Below are 22,458 nucleotides of genomic sequence, written 5' to 3'. Positions count from 1 at the left end.
GCACACCTCAGTCACACATGCACTGCCATTGTCTGGTCCTCAGGGTGAATTTTGGGGTCTGTTCCTGCAGGGACCTGGCTGCATGTATACAGTTTCAGAATCCAAATGCAGTGGAAAATAATTATCCCTTTTTTCATATTGGTTTTGAACTTTGAGAAATTCTTGCAGCTGTTTGCGGAATCCTGCTCTCATCAAGAGTTTGTGTTAATTTTGATTAAGGTTTCCTGATTATTCCTAAGGACTCAGTCATGGGCATATGCAGAGAAGAAATTCAGATTGTTATATGCACAACTAAACAGGTTGATACTAAAAGGTTTAGATAAACTAAACTAAACTAAAAGGTTTAGATAAAAAACACAGTCTGTCTATACCCAGAGAACAGCTTAATGAGAATACCTAGGAATAATTAATTAGGCAGAGTTTTTCACCTTCAGGCTGGTGGCTCATGTTATATTTAGTACCAGTGCAGCTCTTTGGTAAGTGCCCTCAGTGAGAGAGAGAGCTCTGCTCTCTGGGAGCTGAAGTGAGTCCATGTCACAGGGACAGCCCCTAAAATGCCAGTTGGCTTGGCTTTTGTCCCTGTAACAGGGGACTGGACCCTGGTGTTCCATGGACATTTAGAGAGAGCAAATGGCAAAGCTTCAGCTCCACATCATCTGCAGGCCAGCGAGACACATCTGCTCACATGTGCTCTGCAGCCCCTGTTCATCATCTGCTGCCCTTTGTTCTGTGCAGAGCCTGCTGGAGTGCCGCTCCATCCATCTGTGCCCAGCCCCTCAGCAGTGGCATGTCTCCTGCAGTCACTGGATGGGAGCAGCACAGTGATATCCCAAATCCTTCTGAGGATGCTGCTCTCAATCACCAGAGAGGCTTGGCCTGTCTTGGCCACTGAACATGGCATTTCAGCCCATTTAATTCCTGGGACAGCTCAGTAGTGCAGTATCAGCACTGGTGTCCAGACACAATAGCAAATGTTAATATACAGAAGGTACTTCTGCATCACACCCATCTTTTGTTTCTAGCAATGCTGTCATCCTTGTGACTTTCCACCCTCTGATCTGTAGGCAGGAGAAACACAAGAAACCAGACTGCTGCTATGGTTGGCACACACACAGTTGTAATTTGTTTTTAGTGCTTCCTCTCTAGATACTTGATGGCAATGTATTGACACTGAAACTTGCTAGGAAGACAAAGCTGATGCTAGTGAGGGATTAGATGCATCTGAGTAGGTAGATCACAAAAAAACACCCCTCACTTGCCATGTTTTCTACTTCAGCTCAGTCCAGAGCTATTAATAAAACCGTTATACATTCAGGGAAATATTTGCTGCCAACCATCATCAATCAAGATTCTCTTCAGATAGCATTCCTAAGATGTTTTTCTAGGTGAAACTTTATAATCTCTCTTGAGTTCCACCAAAGGATATTAAAATTTGGTAGCACAAGGCACCTTCAAGATTTTTCTTACAGCATTTGCGGTAGATTTAGAAAAATCTGAGGCTAGAGTGGGACTGTCCCTTTTTAACACAGCAGCTCATCTCACAGAAAAGGAAGTGGAGGGCATAGGAAAACATTCTGCATGCTTTGTGATACTATAAACCTATACCTCATTAATTCCCCAGTCTGATGAGGTGATCTGCCTGAGGTGCAAATTAGTGCCACTTTTGTGCATTGAACCTGTCCTGTTTAGAGAAGAAGTGCTTCAGAACCACCTCCTCATTTCAAAACTGCTGTAGAATAGTTGTCAGTATTGACCTGAGCTAGATTAAACAAGCTACCTTGGAATTTCAGTCTGTATGTCCCATTAATAATCCCCTGAACTATCCAGTCTACCACAATTTAATTCTTCAAAAAGTAGGCAGACTAGTCACAACTAAGCTTCTAAAGCTACTTCCAGCTTGGTATGGAAACATTCCAAAATATACCCAAAGTGATGTTGATCTGCATTACTGACATTATTAGCATTCATCTGTTTTTATTTTCCAGTTTATTAAATGTAAACAAAAATTTGAGCCTTCTGTCCTTCTGTAAAGAACTTGTGGGATGAAACAAAGAAGGATTATATCCTGTGAATACAATTTTCATAATCTGGTAATCATTTGCATAATCTGGTCATTATAGGCACGGTTTTGTTTTAGTGGGGTTATAATTGTTAAACATCTAACATTCACAGTACTTTTTTGTGTGTAAGAAATTTTTTTCAGTGATGGAAAAAAATCCTCCATGCTTCTTACTTCTCAAATTTCAGGCCATATATGCAGATGATATTAGGAAGTTGCTTTTGATTTCCAGTTGGTACTGCCTGGCAAGTGGAGAAATTCCTGTGGGTGTGGTGGGATCAGGGCAGTAAAAATAAGGCACCTTTCAAACAATGCCATGATTCTGCAGAGATCTCTTACAGGAGTTTCTGTGCTTTTTTGAATAGCTCATTAATTACAGTGTGGCTGTTTGTGAGAGCATCATTCATGTGTAAATCAGAGATATGAGGAAGGCCACTCTAATACCATCCATTAAAGTATGGTCCACTGTAGGATAACCCATTAAAGAGAATTACTGTCAGGGTTTCACTGATAGTATTTCTGAGAAGGGGTGATTTTTCTTTCCCTCACTCACTTCAGCAAGGGGAGAATGAATGTTGGATGCTACATCAAAGTCTTTCACAAGTATTGAGTTTTAAGATCCATTTTGCAGGGGCCTTTTAATAACATTTAGGAAGCTGACAGGACAAACCAAGGTCTAGCTTACCTAATGGAGATCTGTAAATGAGACCAATTGGATTTTTTTTTCGGTCATGACTTAAATCTGTTGAAAAATACGCTTGTCTTAGAAAATAAAATGCCAGTAATCCAAATTGTATGATACTTCACTTTTTTTTTAGAAATTAAAATGCCTCCAGAATTATTAAACAGGGATGAGAGTAGTGAATTTGCACACCTTTCTACAGACTTCTAAAGGCTTTTATTCTAATGAAAATAAAAATAGGTTGTCATAGACATTGCTAGCAGCTATGCTTAAAGTTGAAGTTGTCTTACATTTCATATTAAAAAAGATCTAAAACATTAATTATTTGGGTGAAAATTTTCACGTTATGTGTGTGGTTCTAGCTAAATTCTTGAGGAATAGCTGCCTATCAAAGCCACAATACACCATAACCTGGGGTTTTTTTTAAACACTCGCCTTGCTAGATTTGATTCCACAATTAAAAAAAAAAAAGCATATTTTTATTCTAAATAGTATTGTCAGTGCTAGAAAGGAGCTGAGACAAGTACTGCAGCAAGTTCACTACAATTGCAGCCCTGCCAGTTCTAAGGATGCATCTGTGCACCTGCAAAATTCAGCTACAGGATTAGAGAAGGGAGTGAATGCTTTAATTTTTTATTTCAGTGGCACTTCTGGAGAGCAGATTGTGCCAAAAATGCGAAATTCACTAATTAATCCAAATCACAGCTGTTCAAGAGTGGATTATTTTAAAAGAAAAGAACTACCCTCTGAATCATGCCATGATTTAGTGGGACTTGGGTGCACCACCACACAACTGTGGAGTTGATATGTTGGGCTTGAAATGTGCAAACGAAACAGGGGCAGCGAGGGATGGATGCAGGGTGGGTGCTCAGATAACTGGTTTCTTTTACCTTTTTGTGCAAGGCTGCTTCACTGTTACTTTATTGTAGCCTTTGCCTGTCTGTAATTGCAGGAAGAGTCACTTTTTACCTGAAGTGTTTTCACCCTTTTGAGGCTTTCAGCCTTTTGTCTCTGTGTAACCATGCCAGTACTCACAATGCACACGTGCGCACACATATTGTTAACAGAAAGTCCTGAACATTTTGAGGCACTTAACAAAAAGCAGATGCTCATGGTCGTTCCATTGCCTTCCCTTTTAAAATTTATGAGCGAGGGCAGTGCTCAGAAAAGCAGCAGTAATGCCGGCTGCTCAGGGCTGGCATGGCACGAAGGGAAGCTTCCTGTCGTGCTGAGGCTCAGCCTGGTGTTCAGGCAAGCTTGCCTGATCTTCCCTGCCAGCTGCAGAACCCCAGAGCAGCAGCCCTGCTCCTGCCAGGGCACAGAGGCAGTGCCTGACCTTGTTTGCTCCATCCCTTCACCTCCCACAGCTGCAACTGGGAGCCTCAAAGGCCAAGCCGTGGCTGAGCATCCCTCCTGCAGCTCTGCTCTTGGCTGTGGAGCTGCCTCAGCAGGGTCCTGGCTGCACCCTGTCCTGGTGTGTGACTGCAGAGAGGGAAGCTCTCCAGCCAGCAGCAGGCACAGGGAATTCTGCCTGCCCTGGAGCCCCTGCCCAGGCTGCCCTGGAGGCCTTGCAGAAGCCCTGCATGGGTTTGGTGCCTCTGTCCAAGGCTCGTTAGCACAGAGCTGCTGTGCTCCTGCAGTAGCCCTGGCTGGCAGCTGCTCAGGGCTGCTCCCACCACACTCCAGGGCACCATGGCTAATCCAGGAGGCAGCAACTTCACCTGCTGCCAAGCTGAGCAACTTTGTTCTGATATTCGGACACGTGGGGCCACACGCTCCAGCCTGGAGAAGTGTTGTGGGATCTCTTGTGCTTCAATTACATTCCCTCAAAATTCCCCTCTTCTAACTGGGACTACAATGGCTTTGTGTTCCTGCTGTTTTTCTTCAGGTGCTGTTCAGTGTGCAGCAGCCAGATGCTACCTGTACCTGCTGTCCATGGCTCTGGGTTCATCTCTGTGGTGAATCACTTGAGAAATGCATTTTAGTAATAAAATCCAAAACAACTCAACTTTGGATTACATGGATGTTTAGTTTTATAACTAGAGAAAAAAACCCAACAACCTAGGCAGCCCAAGATGTTGAGATATTAGCCTAATAAAACTTATTCAGTCTCTGCCTTTTAGTATTCTCTTTCCTCCTTTGCCTTTCTTAATGCAAAAATATTTGCTCGCAGCAAATCCATAAAAAGACCATATTAGGAGAATTGCATAATATTCCCTAAAAATAGGAAGGAAGAATCTGGGACTATAGAAATTCATTTTACTCAGCTAAATGAATGACTGAACATGAAAACAAAATTGTTAGCAAGTTACTGTACTGCCATGAAAGGTAAGTCAGCTCAGTTGTCTTGGCTGGATGTCATATTTTGTGCTGTGCTCACTGGGAAACTAATTGCTTGAAATAAATATTTGAAGATCTCCATGTCTGGTCCTTGTAAGCTGTTTGATCAGTTTGGTGTTTTTGATAGGATCTGTTTTTTATAAAACCTTTAAGATTGCTGTTAGGCAATTTCAGTGCCATGTTATCCCAGCCAAATAAGTGCAGTGAGAGATGGAGCTTAATGAGGTCTCATGTTTATTAACATAAGGATCTGGGAATGGTCTAGCAATAATTAATATAATATAGGTCATCTTTCCTTCCTTCCACACTCTTTTCAGCCCATTTTGGGAGGATTACTTCCAATTCTTACCCCTTCAATCAAATTTTCTAACAATTTGCAAATCGAAGAAGCTGAAGGGAGTTTCCCCTCTATCCATATCAGACTTTATCAACTCTTCTGCCCATTTCTTAGATTTCTGAAGTGGTGTCTGCTGCTGTGTGTGTTTCCATCTGCATCTGTCAGTAGCCCCAAGTGTCTGGAGTGTCTGTGAGCCCAGAGCTGATTTGAGTTGTTGTTCCTCTGCAGTCTGGGGAGGAGATGCTGTTCCCAGCCCACCTGGCCCTGTCCAGAAGGACTGGGTGGTTCTCCCTCCCTGGTCACTGCAGAGCTGGCTTTAGCACAACAAGGACCTACCTTTGTCCAGCCCCTCTTCCAGAGGATTTCTATAGTCCTTCTCTTTCCTGGCCAGAAAACAAACTTCCCTGCTTTAAGGTTGCTCTCTGTTTCTTGTTTCTCATGTTTAAGTCCTCCAATCCAGCAAGAATTTATTAATGTTGAGGGATAAGGGAAATGCTGTAAAAATCCCTTCAGTGTGTGTTTTCCCAGTGCATATTTGGGCACCAGGGGATGCTTGGTTTACTTTATTTAATGTGTCTCAGCTGAAAATCTTGTGATTTGCTTCCTTCTGTGCTGGGTGTTATCTGTGTAGCTCTGGAGCATAGTGCCAGTAATGTCTTCATGATGCTTGTTTCTAGAAGATACTTTCTTCTCTCCACAAAGTGTCATGACAGAACTGCAGTGCTTTTATGCAGAATGACAACTGATAATTTCATGCCCTGAGCTTGTATCTTGAGGGTTGATTCAGCAGAGAGGGAAAAAAAAAACACAGCAGAAAAATATCTGGCTGCTTTGTTATAGGACAGCACAGAGCTGCTTGTTTTTATAGCTTAAATAGATCTGCACTCTGGCTGGATGGTATGGGTTTCAGAATTACCCTGTGCTGAATTGAATCTTTATTTCACTAGCCTGTGTCTCTGACCCACACTTTTCTTATCTTCCCTGTTGAAAGTAATTATACTCCAGTGTGGCAGAGTACTCCTGTGGTAATAAGAAAATACTGTTGTCACTTGTGATAGATGAACCATCCACTTAGTGAGCACAGAAGAATTAAACTGATTGCATTTTTACAGTCTGTATATTTCTCTGCTTATTGTGTCCTGCTGTTGGGGAAAGCAGGTTAGTTGCATAGTAAATCTCTCTAATCAACACAGGAGAAGAACAAAAAGAACAAACACTCATTTGTTATAGCTGCTTTAGAAGTGTGGTCATTTGAAGGATGCATTCTGGGAGATTTGTCCCTCTTCTTCAGAAAGGCTTGTTAATATTGGCATAACTAACCAGGATCTCAGGAGAGGACAAGGGCTCACTCATTAAAATTAGCTGTATAAACAGCCTACCTAGCAGATATCTGTCCTAATGATGCTTCTGTTGCCTCTCCCTGTCCAAGCAATACATTCCATAAAGCTCATAAAGCCCAAAGTGGGTAGCTAAAGGGGCTGGGTTCTGAATTTGGGTGCTCACTCTGTGCCTGTTTGCATTCAGAGCAATGCATTCAGCTCCCTTTACACCCCTCTCCTCTCCTTCCCTCCCTCCCATTGAAGCTCACCTCCATTTGGAGACATCCCCAGTCAGAACTTTCCTTGCTTTGGGGAACAGAAGTTGATGGATGCTGTAGTGAACATATAGAAATACTGCTGGGTGACAAGCCCTGAGTGTGTGTGCTGACTCCTGGTGAGACACTGCTGCAGTGTTTAATGCTTTTATTAACCATGCAGTGCTGGGATTTGCAAAAGCTGGATGCATAATTGCAAGATTGCATTTCTGGACATAAATTCAGGGCTGTAGTGTCTGCAGAGCCTGGATCCAGAGGGATTTGGGAGATGGAAAGCAGGGAGTTGTTTTAGGAGGATCTTATGATAATTATTAGGTGCAGGGCAAGAGAAGACTAACTAGGAGCATGCAATTAAACTCATCTAGGATCAGAAGGAAACATGGAGGTCCACAGAGTCTTCTGAAGGAGAAATGCTCTATAAGCAATATTCCTTTCTCTTTTTAGAAAACTACTAGGTCATTTGCTAATCCTGATTTAACTCTCTTTCTAGGAAAGAAGTGAAATTTTGCTTCTCATAATGAGATTCGGGTTTTTTTCCTGGACATACTGTTGGTTACTCTACCAGCCCCTGACCAAGTCCAATATTTTTGTTCTAATACTAAAAGCTAAGGGTTTTGAGATCAAAACAAGGCTTATATGTGACTAGCAGACATGATACTGAAGCTCATCAGGAGGTGCTTAAATACAATTATCTCTAAATCCCATCTATTGCTTGAGATGTGCTGCTACAGTGAGGAGATTCTCTGGGAAGAGGGGTATTCATTTTTAGAAAACATAAAAGCTTAAGTGAGGTCAAGCCTGTTGGCTGTATGGATGCAGCTTTGCCAGAGTAGCTCACATTAATGAATTACAATTCCCTGCAAAGCTGGAGTGTCAGCCCATTTATGTAACTTTGTTTTACAGACTGAGATATGTCACAGCTCAGCGTGTCATTAAGTAAGTCATTAGCAAATGCTATTTTTCCTCAGTAGAAAAGAACTCATACATCTTTGTTAGCCACTTATTTTAAGCTGATTTTCCGTCTCTGTTTTAAAATCATTATTTTTATCAGCCCAGCCCTGCTTGATTTTTTATTTAATGATAGAGTCCCTGTAGATTTATTTTAATATAAAGCTGTTTTTCACCAGATAAACAGCTTTATATTAAAATTTTAAAAGAACACAAATTTGAATACAGACAACTTAGACATTTGTGTGTGCTCTCTTACTCCTGTGGAGTTAGGTACTTCCAGAACATTTGAAAACACCTTCTTGCCTGCTTGGTAGGCAGGCTGGATACCTGAGATGGGATTGGCAGTGAATCTTTGGCATCTTGCATAATGAACAACTCTCAATTCCCAGATTAACTGGTGGTGCAGTTATTCCAGAATTGTCTGCAGCTGTACGTGATGGACACTCATTTCTCTTGTTTAAATTTTTAGGATAATGGAAGATGTTAGAAAGTAAATATCTGACTGCAGAGGGTATCCTCTTTAATTCAAATGCACATCTCCCAGTCTGGGTCTATTTCCTCCAGGGCTACCAGCATAACCTCTAAGCTCTGATTTTATTTTTAATCTCTGATAAGGTGTTCACTCACTGTAGCACAAAGAAAGAATTCTGCTTGGTGTAGAGCTATTTCTGCCCAAGACAGGAAGAATTTTCCCCTTTGGTTTTAAGTAAAGGACATTCACTAAAGCACTCTCTTCAACATGTAGGTTTGGTTTTTTTATCCCATTATTTGTGATTTAGTGGTGCTCTGTTGTATTCCAGTAGTGCAGCCTATGCCAGTATTTCCATTACAACCCATTCTCACAGGTTTATAACTCAACACTAAAAATGTACTCTTCCAATTTGAAACTTGGCATATAATGTCTCATCTCATCCTCAGAATGACAGTTTTTTCTTTCTGTTTGCCTTCCTCCCAATAAAAGGTTGAGTTTTTGTTGTATTTTTAAATAGAAGATACTGTCCTTTCTGTTTTGATAAGGGAAAAGCCTGTCTGATTATTAAAATTGCTTTTCAGTGCTAAGAGAGGAGGACATTTTAATAGAGGATGCATGTGAATAAGCGTTGATGTTACAATGTCTACAATAAGTATATGGATGCAGAGAAGTATCACCTTCCAAATGAAAACCAGGCAATGTTTATCAAAATGATTGAAAAGGGGCTTTTATGGTGATTTTTTTTTTTAGCTGTCGATTTTACCCTTAAAATAGTGTTCTCAAAGGTAGATATGTTTTAGCTGCTGCACTCTATTGTTTTCAGGCTGAATGAAGTAAAGGAAGACTTTACTGTATATAGGCAAAATAATGATGTTTTTACTCATTTGATAAACACAGTACAAAAGGCATATAAATTCTGACTTGGGTGTTGAAACCAGCTACCAGGTGTAGACCTGTAGTTAGCACAGTGCTGTCAATCCACAGCACGTGTAAGCAGTGTTTCAAATAAACAAACACACGTGGGAATAGGAAAGTTAACAATAAGTGACAAACAGAAATAAGAGTCTTGTATGATCCGTACAGCCTACACCTTCAGGATCTGAACCTCTGATCCAGAGGCTTTAGCTGAAGCCTCACATTCCAAATCAAGGTAGTATGGGTGTTATGGACATAAGAAAATCAGGATTTAAATCTAGTTTATCCTTCTTTACCTGCCTCCTTGAAGCCAGCCATTTAGGAGTAGAAAGATACCCAGTTGCCTTTAAAAGAAGTTTCCTATGCACTACAAACACAGCACAAAGGCTTCACTGTGGTGCTTCTTTTTGTTGTAAATTTACTTCCAGGCATTTCTTTTTCCATTTAGACAGGTAAATTTATGCTTACCATAACCACTTTAATGGTGCTAATTAGTAGGGAGGGTATGTAAGAAGGAAATTTTACGGAGGATGTTTATTACTAAATTGAGCTATTATTTTGTCATATATACAAAAACTATCAACATATATTCAGTATGTATTATTACTATAGCTAAGCTGTCTTTTTCTTAAATCCCAGCTGTTTCACTTTTTCAGTTGTCTGTAATATGTTCATGTCTCACCAAAAGCAGAGGATGTGCTTCCTAATAAAAAGTTCAGTTCCTTCATTTGAATTCTAAAATCAGTAATTAGGTCAAAGGCTGTTTTGTATCCATTGGCAGAACCGGTGGCTCTCAGATATGAAATAAATATCAGTATGTGGAACTGAATTTTTGAGGGCATAAAATCAGAGTGCTCAGCACTTTCTCACATCTGCTTTAGTCCAGGCCATCACTGCCTAAACCACTGAGATTCTGCAGTGCAAAATGAAAGCAGCACTCTGAGATTCAGATCTTTGTTTTTTGCAGGAAATAAGAGGCAGGTCCAACAAAACTTCCAGGTGGAGGCACCAGATGTGCCCAGTGCAGTCAGTAGTTTTGTAAACCCATGTCTTCTCTTACAAGAACTGATTTACTTCAGCTCAGTTACCTGCTGTAAAAGTGTGCTTGGTTTGTTTCTGGAACTTACAAAAGAACTGATACTGAGAATCACTGAAGTGCTCAAGTCAGCCACAGCACTATTTATTGAGAGCACCTTCCACACCCTGAGGATTAGTACTGCCCCTGTAGAAAAGCAGAAAACACCCAGCCCACACTGTTCACTTGAGAAGTGGAAATATTAAACACCTCCTGCTGCTGGACAGAGTGCAGGCTGCTGCTTCCACTTTGGATGATGTCACCTGAAATGCTTCTTGCTTGAGTCAGTGTTCTTTCTGCAGCTTTGTAGAGGAGATTCTCTGGCAACCATGGCATATATTAAAATAATATTTATATTTTTATCATAATATTTGGGGAAATTACAAGAATCATTAAGGATAAAATACTCCTGTGTTGTATATTTTCCTCAAACTGAGGTATATCATAGATTATTTGTTAATATGCAGTGGTATTATGGTAATTATTAACTGTCTCATTTCATTTCTTCTCATGAACGTCCAGCAGCATTTTTAAGGGGCCATAGAAGAGATAACATGTTCTCTGCAGCTGATGGCACTCATCATTGTAATTACTAAGTACCCTTAGTTGACTGTTGGAAATTTTGCTGTAAATTCAAATGAGAATGTGAGTGTTATTGGAAAACGTACAGTTACATTTGGAGTTTATTTGCTAATAATGTGCAAATCGCTGTTAAAATTATAGGATTATGACAACTGATGCAAATTTATCTAAGTGCTTTGTGCTGCTGGAAGTATAAATTGTACTGGGAATAAAATTTGTGTTTTTTCATAGGCACAGAAGAAGCGAAAATCCAATGAATCTGTAGATACAGAGCTCTGTCTTAATGAGGTAAGTGTGGATCTTGGATATTTCACAGCACAGGTGCCTCCCCATAAGAAAAGACATTCCAAATTTGTCAAGATTATCATGGCCTACCTCACACTTGTCTTGTCAGTTTTGTTGTATTTGGATATCATAATGCATTAAAGAATGATTTCACTTAGAAGTTCAGAGCTGGGCTCAAAGTGTTCTATGCTGGTTTGATATTTCAGTACCTATATGGTACATGTTTAGGCAGATCCCATAATAAACACCGTTGCACCTAGTAAGGATACTTAATAATCTGCACCCATGGATTAAATTTTATTTATTGTTATCCAAAAATAACTTGTCAAACAAATTTCCTCTGTTGACTGTACAGAGGGTGCAGTCTCTCTAGGGGTCTTGCTTTTTTTGTTATAAAACAAACTGACATGACAAACCCAGATGCCTGAAAAAAACCCCAATACTTTACACATGGAAGCATTGCTAAAGTAAGAATTTTTAAATATTCTTCTCTTTTTTGAAGTGTGCAGTACTAGTGTTAACTAATTTCAAAATACTGTCATTGCAACATCTGTTTTAATGCCCTTCTTATCATTCAATTTATGAGATTGATGTACAGGTATCAGCGGAGGGTGGGACATGGGCACACAAAAGATGAGTTTCATGAAGTAGAACTGAAGTGCTTTGCAATGCAAATGTTGTGCTGGTGACCAAGGAAGGTGTTGTGTCTTGCAGAACGCTCTGGGGAAGGACAACACAGCGGGAGTCTCCACCAGTCACATATCCGCAGAGAATTCCCTGGCTCTTCCCACCAGCTCCTATCTAAGCACACAGCTCACCCTGATGGCACTTGCACTCTCACTCTCTTTGTCCCTAAGCTCATCAGTCGTCTTGTAGCTGCATTACAAAAGGACAAAAGTGTTTAAAAAAAAAAATCCCAAAAAAAAAAAATCTGTTTGCTGTCCTCTGTTGTTTATCTGGAATTCCAGGTCTGGGAGCTATGCTGAGGCACTCCTGCTAGAACAGTCTCAGTCAGCTGGAATTTTATTTTTTTTTTCTCTCTAAAAAAAGCTTCTTGTGATATTTAGAGGCTTTGTGAAATACTTGGTGCAGTGCTACATTCCAAACCCAAAAGGCTTTTGGGCATGCTGTGTTTTAAAGAGACAGTGTGTAAATTTGCCTGTAAAGTGACCTGGTTGGATTATTTTAATAATTATTATTTTAATTCTGGCTTTTACCTGAGAAAGAAGATGATGGTTTTCTTAAAATCTTGTTTATCTCATTGAATGGTTTTGGTTTTCAAATTGATTGAACTTCAGACTATCAAGGATGCCAGGCTTTTGTCTAATGGTGAATGTTCTCCCAGAGAGTGGACTTTATGAAACTCCTTCATTTGATAAATCGCTACTGATGTTAAACTCTTTCAGTGTGTTAGCATTTTCCTCTTTAAATGTTTACGTACTGTAAGTGATTCTGCGTTCCCTGCTGAGAAGCCATTCTACTTCACATACAGGTATAATGTATGTCTTTCAGTTCAATTCTCATAGAGTGTGGCGTAGAACCTCCTAACAGTACATTTATCTTTTAATTATAATCATCTAGCCTTAACAAGAGTGAAAATTCTTTACATTAGCAAAATGCAGCCATTGTGAAAGCTTGATAAAGATACATTTCTTTAAATATGAGGAACAAATATTGCTACAGGGTTTCAGCTGTACAGTCTATGGTCTTCTATGCTTCCATTGTGATAATATAGTCCAGTTATTATACTCTTTGTTTAATAAAAAAATGACATACAATTTATTTGCTCTGCTAAAACATCATCATCTGTTTATACATACCTGATAATGTCAGATCAAACAGCTACAGGAACTTCATGCCTTACTTCTCTTACCAAAACATTGTAAAGGGACAAGAGGTAGTAGGATATCATTTAAACCATGTTTTATTTCTTAGAACTGCTAAAACCAACACAGAAGGATGGTTGATCCAATTGCAAAGCAGCATCCTGCACATGTACCCATGTGATAGGCTTTTCTCACCCTAGTAGTTCCTACCACAGACCTTGGCATTGCTGACGTGATGAACTGTTTGCAAGACCAGCTCCATAAATTAATTTAATGGTTTGGATGGCAGTGTTACCAGTACACATGATTTAATGGCTTGGTTCCACTCAATGGCATTGGCAGCCTGCGCTGGCTCATGATGATTTCCTGCAGTATCTAGAAGGAGTTCTTTAAAGCTTTAAATGTCATCAGATAGGCAGCATTTCTCTTAAGGGCTGTCTTTATACCTTACTGTGATGGCTTGTTGACTGTTACAAGCAGTTATGTCTAAGTGATCAACAGTAATCAGTTTTGGTTCCTCTTGGAAGTAGAAGATAACTTCTGCAAGCAAGGAGTTCATCATGTTGAATGTACAGATTTACTCTGAGACTTACACAATTATGCCCTGTCCTGCACTGAAATGTCCAGACCAGTTATTTGCAATACAACTATAAAGTACAAATTACTATTTTATGAACTGCACTGAGGTTTGAGTGTGCAAAATACACATCTTGCTAAGAGACTATTAAACCTATTGACAAGTTCGTCTTTTGAGATTTTTCTTGGCTAATAATAAACACTTTCATAAATTTTGAAATTCATTTATGTACTCTTGATTATAGTCACATAATACAGGTTTCAAAGCGATTTGCATGTGATAGAATTCTACAATACTCTGTGCCACTGAACATAACAAATTAGACAATATTACTTTTTAATTCTGTGTTGATAAGAAACTGCAAATTACTTTCAAAGGCAGCAGAGCTGCTTTCTGAGAAAAGATATATAGACCATCATTACCAGCAAAGCCCATGTGGTTCCTGTTGCTCTTCTTGTAGAAGATAATCAAATTACTGAAAACTAGTGGCAGCAGAAAAAAGATCATGAGATTCATGATTTTTAAAATGAGTCAAATTCTTTTATGTCAAAAGGAGTTGATAGTATAACCTATTGAAATGCTAATGAACACAGCATTGTAATTCAGAAGTCTGACATTATCCAATTAAAAATATTTTCAAAACAAATTCCTAAACATTATGATTATTAAATCCATCTTTGATCCACAAATCTTTCTCTGAAATATCATTTGTATTCAGCACATTAAACATTTTAGCCAGTATCGGGAATTTTAATAATCTCCCAGTATAGTATATACTTTTTGAAGATTTTTTAATGTTTGCTTTGGTTGCAGTATCTCTCTTGCATTTAATACCAATTATTAGAGCTTTGACACTGTCTGATCCAGAGTAAAAACTATTGATCACTTATACTGTAAATAACAACCTAATAAGCTTCTAATTACAAAAGTAACTGCTTTTGTATTGGTTGTCTTGGTTATCTGAGTCAGTGAGGGTTACCTTTGGAAATAAAATTTATATGTAGTAGAGGAAAAAGTGGTGGTTTTTACAGGTAGTCAAAAAAGCTCAACAGGGCACTTAAGCTTTTTGTCCTGTAAATTAAAAATATACTGAAGTCCTAATTTAAAAAATTAAATTGCTTATTAAATGGGCAGAAAGGAAAAAAATACCCTTATGAGTCTGACACTTTACAGGCATCATCATGCAAATATTGGAGGATTTTTCGAAGTTGCATGTGGTGTGGATGATGTTAGTTTAGCATGGTGACCTTGTCTGTGCAGTCACATGCTACAGTATTGAATTATGCAAATTGTTTAATTTTTTTTTCCCCTTTCAGTCACTAAAATATCATGTGTTGAGTGCCTAATGAACAAGCTTAGCCTGGGCTTTATATAGCCCTTTAAAAGATTAATTTTATCCATATAACAGTAATATAGGAACTATCCAAATAAAGATGTACCTAGAGATGATCTACCGTTCCAGTTGTAAATCTCACCAATTCAGTTGTGTGTAAATTAAATCATGGACTTCCATAAACACATCCAAATCATCTTGTACTGGAACAGACACTGTCATTAGTATTATTAACAGCATGTTTATGCTTCTTTTTAAAAGTAGTGCACACAAAGGTAAAATGGAGACTGAACTGAAATGTATGGCTGAGGTTTTGCAGTAGTCAGTGTTACTCTTCATTCCACAAGCTGTTCCAGTGAAAGAGGCACTGAAGGTGAACCTTTCAGGTATTTGCAAGAATAACAGCAAGAATAACAAACAGCAGCTGAGGGTTTCCCTTGTCCCCGTGTGGGTGGTGGCCCCTCCAGCAGGCAGCAGCCCCAAGGAGTGACCATGCAGGGACTTGGTCCGTGGTGAGGGGTGCAGCCCTTGCTTCACTGACCAGGCTCCCTGAGATCAGCTCCCTCAGGAGGATGGGACTGAGGTGCTGACCCCTAGCAGGAGCTGTCCATCTGTCTCCACCAGGGCACTGGCCATTTCCCATTGAGCAGCTTCATTCCCACCGTGTTAGTAAGAAGATTTAGGAGGAACTGGAATTCTTAATCATTTCAAAGCATGCCTAGACATACTTTTGTCTGGAGACCTGTTCCCAGGTTCTCTGGTTTGGTTTTGGTTTTTTTTTTGTTTCTTTTTTTTTCCCCCCCAGTGAAATTACGTCCCTCTAGAGACCCAGCCTTTTGAACATGAGTGGTCACAATTTGTTGCAGTTCAAATCAGTAGACTGAAAACATGAAAGTATCTACATTTGCAAAGCCTGTACCACGAGGCTGGAGATCAAGAAAACAAAGCAGGAATCACCTTGAAATCTCAATTTAATTAAAATTTGCGATTGTTGGCTAATCACTGTGATATTTCCATGGAGTAAAGATGGTGAGAAACCAGTGAAGTAGAAGAGCAAAACTCAGAACAGCTCCCTGAAGGGACATAAATCTTATGTATGTCAAGTGACAGGAGTATCTCATACTTAGGTTCTAATAAAAGAGCTGGATTCTGCTGCAGCAGCAGCTCCTTCAGAGCAAGCAGTAAAAGATGGAAGCACAAGCAGTTATTCATACAATTATAACTTTCTTTCATAAAATGCAGTTCTTTGTCTTCAATACCAAGGTGCATCTACCTCACTGAAAAATATGTTCAATTTATGACATTATTTCTTTCTGCATTAAACTGTTCTGCATTCTGCATGTTCTGCATTAAAACTATTCTGGGCCAAGGAGGCCTCCAGGGTAGTTTTATGCCCATAAGGTTAGTCAGATTGTACCTGATGTCCCTGACATCAAATAGAAATATATTTGGTTCTGATGAACTTGGCAGAGAAATTAATCCAGTGACTTGTTAAATATTTCTCCTCTTTAAATATTTGCTTTTTCTCAGCAGCCAGCTCCTCCTGTGACATTTCAATTATTGGCTGTTTCAGCTTCTCTTTAACTTTGGAAGGTCATTTTGTCCAACTCCACAGTATTCAAGTTTATAAATTTGCTTCAGTGCTGATTTTCTGGTTTTCTTTTTTAATTACAGCCTTCACTTTTGAGAAGAAAAAGATGTGATCAGGAATATGTCTCCAATGGACTAAGAACACCTTTAACGGGGAGAAAATTGAAAGTTCCCATTTTATCTCTTTAGCACTGGTTTGACTTGAATAATCTAAAACATTATGTTGTTATTCCCCAGATGGAATTTAAAATTTAGTTTGGTACTGAATAGGATTGAAAACTTTCAAACTCTTTGCAAGCTATTAGAAATATTTAAATACTTCTAATGTATTTTCCAGTTGGAATTTCAGTCAAATGGATAAAGTCTCACTAAGTAGTAAATTCTTACAAGAGTAAGAATTCTCTGTGGGAAATTCTGATCGCTCTGTTCTTAAGGTAAAATCAGGGGGACGATGAATTCTCATTTTTGACTCAATATTATCTTGAATTTTATACACCCTTGCTTCATGTTCTCTTCTGATGTTTGCCTCTAGGCAATGTTTATACTTAATAGATGCATATTAGATGTGGGCACCTCAATAGTAATTCAAAAAAATAGAAGCCAATTCCTGCAACTCTTACAAGATGTTCCATCTGGTTTTTATCATTCATAAAAACATAAGCAACAAATTCAAGATGTGGCCTAAAAATTACCTGAATTTTAAAGGAGCACAGAGTCAACAAATTTCTCAGTAGCATTTCTTACCAAGATAGACTGTGATATTCTAAATTGGTACTAAACTACTACTATCTAGACTATTCACAGGAGTTCTCTGAGCACATTTAACCAGAGTTTAAACCAGTTTCTGTTGTTTTACCTTATTCAGTGCCAATAGCTGTTGCCATGCACAGAATTAGAGGTAATTGTTGCCTTGATTAAAACAACCAAATCTTAGCCCCCTTTCACCTGCTGGTAGTGATTCCATTCTTTTGCAGTGGTTTTTAATCTGTCAAAAGGGTTCTAGAACTTCCTAGAACCCAGAAGAAAGTGAGTAATAAATTTAAGGTCAGTTTTCCTCAAATTCCTCCTTCCAAAATACCAAAATATTTTACTTCTTACAAACCTCTTTCCTCCAAAGCCTTTGTGTCTGCTCCATCACTCAGCTGGGGTGAAGCTTATCCCCCACTAACAAACCTGTCAGAGCTACATGCTGACAAATAAGTCATGGCAGGCTTGCTAGCTGCAGCTCTTCAGCTGAGTAAGGAGTTGATTTTTGGCCACTGCACTTGTCTTTAGGTCAGAGCTTAAATGCTACAAAAGCTAAACCCCCACAGATGTAGTGAACCACAGGGACATGAAAACTCCTTCAAGCGCAGAAGCCAGTACATCTACTGAAACTCTGGAGTAATTTTCAAAATAAGATTAAAACTATATGGTCCTCTCATGGAAATGTTTATGGAATAGGATATATATGACAGAAGGAAGCTGGAGAAACAAGAGAAAGCCTGAAGATGCAAAAATTACTGTTTAGGGAACCACCATTTATTTTAGCAGGAGATACTGCAGAAAGCACACTGCTGAGAGAGAAATGTGTGTCCCACTGAGGATAAAACAGAGAAATCATGGATTTTTTCTTTTGACTTTGTGGATTAACCCATGGAAACTGTTCCCCCTTCTGAGAAATGAAGCAATTGTTTTGGGAGCATGCAGCCCAGCATGCTGGGAGCACAGGATCTCCCTCTCACATCCCCAGACCTGGTTATTTGCAATGACATCCTCTGCCTGCTTGGGGGTGAGACAAAGGCTTCAACCTTTAAGTGAAAGTTAGGACAGAAGGAATGTTTGTAAGGGTTATTAGAGGTGGAACAAAGCCTTGCAGGGGATTGTGCCTGGCAGTCAGGAGCGCACAACCCAGACTGAGCTGAGTCATACATTTCTTAAAAAGAAAACTAAGAAGAGGTAAAAATTCAAAGAAAAATGTGGTCTTGATTTTTATATTGCTGCTTTTCTGAGAAGTGCTGCATAAAATCAACCTCTTACCTCTTCCCAGTAGCCTACATTGTTTCTGGATAAGAACAAAAAATAAATCCCAAGTGCAGTCAGTGGGAGAAATTGCTTCAAAGCACTCCAACATGTGGGAAGCTTAACTGGTGGCAGTTATTGATCTCCATGTTCTCCCTCCCCCAGAATTATTGCTACTGAGTTTGCCCTGACAGGGTTTGTGCGAGGTTTTGTGCAGCATTACCTAGTACTGAAATGATTAGCTGTGATTAGCACTGCTCTGGCTGGGAAGGTGCATGTGCTTTTCACCTGAGGGTGGGTTGAATTTTGCACTTTTTGTGTAAACTACAAGTTGACGAGAGCTGCAGCAAAATGGAAGTAGCAGGAGAAGATTCATAATAAAAGTAATTTTTCTTACATCATGATGATAAAGCAAATAATTGAGGGTAAGCAGAAGTGGTGAAGATAAAGGTAACAGGTAGCATTTGGACCAAGGAGGACTGGCATTCACTGTGATCTGAGGATATCCAATGTTAGTATTTTCCTGCACTTTTTTCCACCTATTTTTTCTCTTTGTCTTTTTCCAAAACTGTCTAGAACCTGCTTCCATTTTCTGGAGGAAATTCTTACACAAGCAGTTACATTCTTGTGCAAATTCTGTGTCGTCTTAGGGATTTCTGTACATCTCACTGCAGGTTATTCTGTGTCAGGTCTTCAGTCATAATGGCTGGTAATTTGTTGTAAAAAAAAAAACCCAAAAACCACTGTTCACTTGTTCCTGTTGACTTACTTGCTCTGAGGACGTTGCTCTTTGGACTGTCCACACTTTGGAAGTCAATCCATGATGTTTGGCATTTTCTGTTAGCATAATCCTCCTGCATTAGTATTGTACATATCCAGGAAAAAAATCCCTCTCAATAAACATTCTTCTCTTTTTTTATTAAAAAGCATGTTTTTGTGAGAACAATTTCCTGGTTGTTTTTCTTCTGTTTTGATTTATTATTTTAAAAAAAAAAAAAAGGACGCTTAACCGACAAAAAAAAAAAGGACAAAGGACAACAAAGTTGATCTCATTTTTCCCTGTTGTTTTGCAGTCTACCATGATCTAAGAAAATAAGAAATAAGGCTTTTTCCCTTTAAATATCTGCTCATTTGCTTGCTCCCTAGTCTCTTTGTGTTAGTGAATGTGGCCTGCAAAATTACAATGAGGATGCAGCATCAGATGGAAATGATGGAGGGACGGGCAGGAGAGGGGCCAGCTGGCCCTATTCATGCTTGTTCACTCTCTGGCACGCACAGACGCCTCCACACCCATCCCACCCCTTCTTCCTGCCAGGCCAGAGAGAAAGGGCTTGCTCCTATTTCCACACAATGGCAGCAGAAGAGCTGCAAAGGCTTTGAAGACAAAAGCTCTAGCGGGAGGATATTTTAGGAAATGCAGAGTGTGCTGGGAGAGGAAAGGGAAGGTGGATAAACAAGCTTTCAGGATGCCTTGCCTCATGTCGGTGACTGAAAACCGGGAAAACTATTTCAGCATTTACTCATATCCAAACTGATATTTAACAAATGAATATATTATGAGCAAAGAGCAATCACACTCACCCATGTAAAAGCTGCTGCTCAGCAGAGGGCCAGAGCCTCCCACCATTTTAAGGCCAGACAGTTAAAATTGCTGTTACTCAGAGAGAGGAGCAAGGTTTGGGGGCAGGGTGCAAGAAGGAGAGATGCACAAAATCCAAGGTTAAAGGTCTGCTCTACAAGGGCTGAAAACACTTTTCCAACTAAATCATCATTGTGCTTTGGCAGCTCCAGGAGGGTCTGGAGTTGCAGGGGTGATGCAAGTAGGAGATGTTTAGCTGTCCTGGCATCGTTTGCTACCCAGATGATCTGTGTTTCAGGAGGTGGGAGGGGAAGGCAGCACATTCTGTTTGGCAGTATCCAACACTCAGCTTGGCTTCCTGGGCCAGCTATTGAGGTTTCTTGGACTTAGGAGTCATTCTGCTGCTATTAAGTCCTGTACATAAAGTGCTCCAGCTTCTTCAGCTCCTGCAGTGCCATCTTCCAAATGTTGAACCATTTCAAAACGTGTTAGGAGAGCATGGTGCACAAAAGCAATCAAAATGTTTGCCAGTATGAGTTAGCATTGGACTTTCCTTCTAGCTTTCCCTCCTTCTCTGTGCTGCCACAGCTCCAGCTGTGAAAGAGAAGGATGAGGATGGAGGAACAGCAGCGAAGCCTTCACTCATGAGGTACAGCTCCATGACAGACTTGCTGAGCAGCCTCTCCTGGGACAGATGAAACCAAGCTGTTTTTGACATCACTAAGCAGCCAACTGTGCATGACTAGATGGATTCTTCAGTGTGTCTCATCTGTGGGTATATTTTTAGGTTGTGTTTTGTTGATCTAGGGCTGGCGGGGTTTTTGCTTTTAATTGTTCACACGTAGGGTTTCTTTGGCAATTTCCCTGAGGGCTGACAGATCATGGCAGTTAGGGCTACTTTTCCTGGGCAAAGGCTGGGCAAGCTAGTGCCAAGGGACTGCCAAGAAGGTGCACAAACATTGTATTATGCTGACTTTGTTCCACATGTAGAGGTTATGCTGTTAATAAAAAATGACCCCTCATAGCATCCATCTCCTGTCATGACAGAGGGCACCAGCATCCTCAAGAAGAAACTGAGTTCTCTCTCCACTGTCCTGGCTGCCATGTGTAAAACAGTGCTCATCACACTTTGGCTGACTTCCTTTAGGAATGTTTGTAAGGTCCAGTGATGCCTGGATGAGTGGGGTTATCTACTTTACATGGCTTTTACAGAATAATTTCAGTTAAATGGGCAGAGACACTTTAAATGGCACCCTGGTAAGCAGATGAATGGTTTGGCATCTTCAAAGCAGGCATGGACAAAAATGGACAGGATAGAGGGAGCAAATGTGACACCTTCCCACTGGGAGTTTTCTTGGAGATTTCCAGTGTGCCATTAAGTTATCAGAGTTCTAAGTTGCACAGGGAAGGTATTTTGAAAGGTGATCCTGACCATTTCCCAGGCATGCTCCTCGAGCTCTCCAAAACACTCTGCCCAAGCAATCAGCCTGCCCTGACACTTGCACTGCTCCTGCATGTTGGCAAAAAACCCTGTCTCTGTTATTGTCTGCTTCATGCTGAGTTCTGGTTTGTGTTCAGAGACAGAAGTATGATTTCCTGAAACATTTTTTGGTAACAATAAACTCAGTTGTTTGGGTGAGATGCATGTCTTTTTTGGCTCTGAATACAAATTACGCCCCCTAATTCTGCGTCACCAAAATTTTTTATCTGTATTAATTACAGAAAACTGCAGAGCAACAGCGAGGAAAAAGCCAAAATAGGGACTGGGAAATGTTGCTCCATAGTAATTGTGCAGAAGGCTTTTTGGATTGGTTGTAGTTGGGGTTTTTTTTCTCCCAAAGAGGATGATAGAAAATCTTTTGCTCTGAGGTAGAAAGTGTAGTTTACAGAGTCTTTAATAAAAAATACATTTATCTTTTGTAGCCTTATAAAATAAAGTCTTATAGTCAATTGTTTTGGAAGGACCTGCAATTCAAATCTCTGAATTGCTCTTGTATATATGTTTTAAAAAAAGAACAACATTCCACCAATATTCTCAGAGAAGTTAACTAAACAGATGGTATTTATCTCCAGGTTTGCAAGTGTGCCACATCCCTCTTGCTTTCAAAAGAGATGTTAACACAAAAATCTTCATAAGAAGCAGTTGGAAGTCTCCCACAAAGTACACACACAGATATAAATTATAAAAACAAAAATGTAAAAATAAATCTGCATTTACCAATCCACTGCTGGCTTCATTCTGGTTTGGAGAGGCTGAAAG

The 22,458-nt window shown here is 39.8% G+C and overlaps 1 protein-coding gene across 1 annotated transcript in view; it reads left to right on the top strand.

Moving 5' to 3' along the window:
- GFRA1 (GDNF family receptor alpha 1) overlaps positions 1-19,565 on the top strand; it is a 138,746-nt gene extending 119,181 nt beyond the window's left edge. The window contains 2 exon segments of the mRNA XM_066554245.1: positions 11,239-11,295; positions 12,007-19,565. Coding sequence (XP_066410342.1) covers positions 11,239-11,295; positions 12,007-12,168 — 219 coding nt within the window. The 3' untranslated portion in view covers positions 12,169-19,565.
- The last annotated feature ends 2,893 nt before the right edge of the window (positions 19,566-22,458 follow it).

Source organism: Molothrus aeneus, chromosome 8, assembly GCF_037042795.1.
Source record: "Molothrus aeneus isolate 106 chromosome 8, BPBGC_Maene_1.0, whole genome shotgun sequence".
NCBI classification, from domain to species: Eukaryota; Metazoa; Chordata; class Aves; order Passeriformes; family Icteridae; genus Molothrus; species Molothrus aeneus.
Note: the sequence above shows the minus strand (reverse complement) of the source record. Positions and strands in the feature narration are given on the sequence as shown.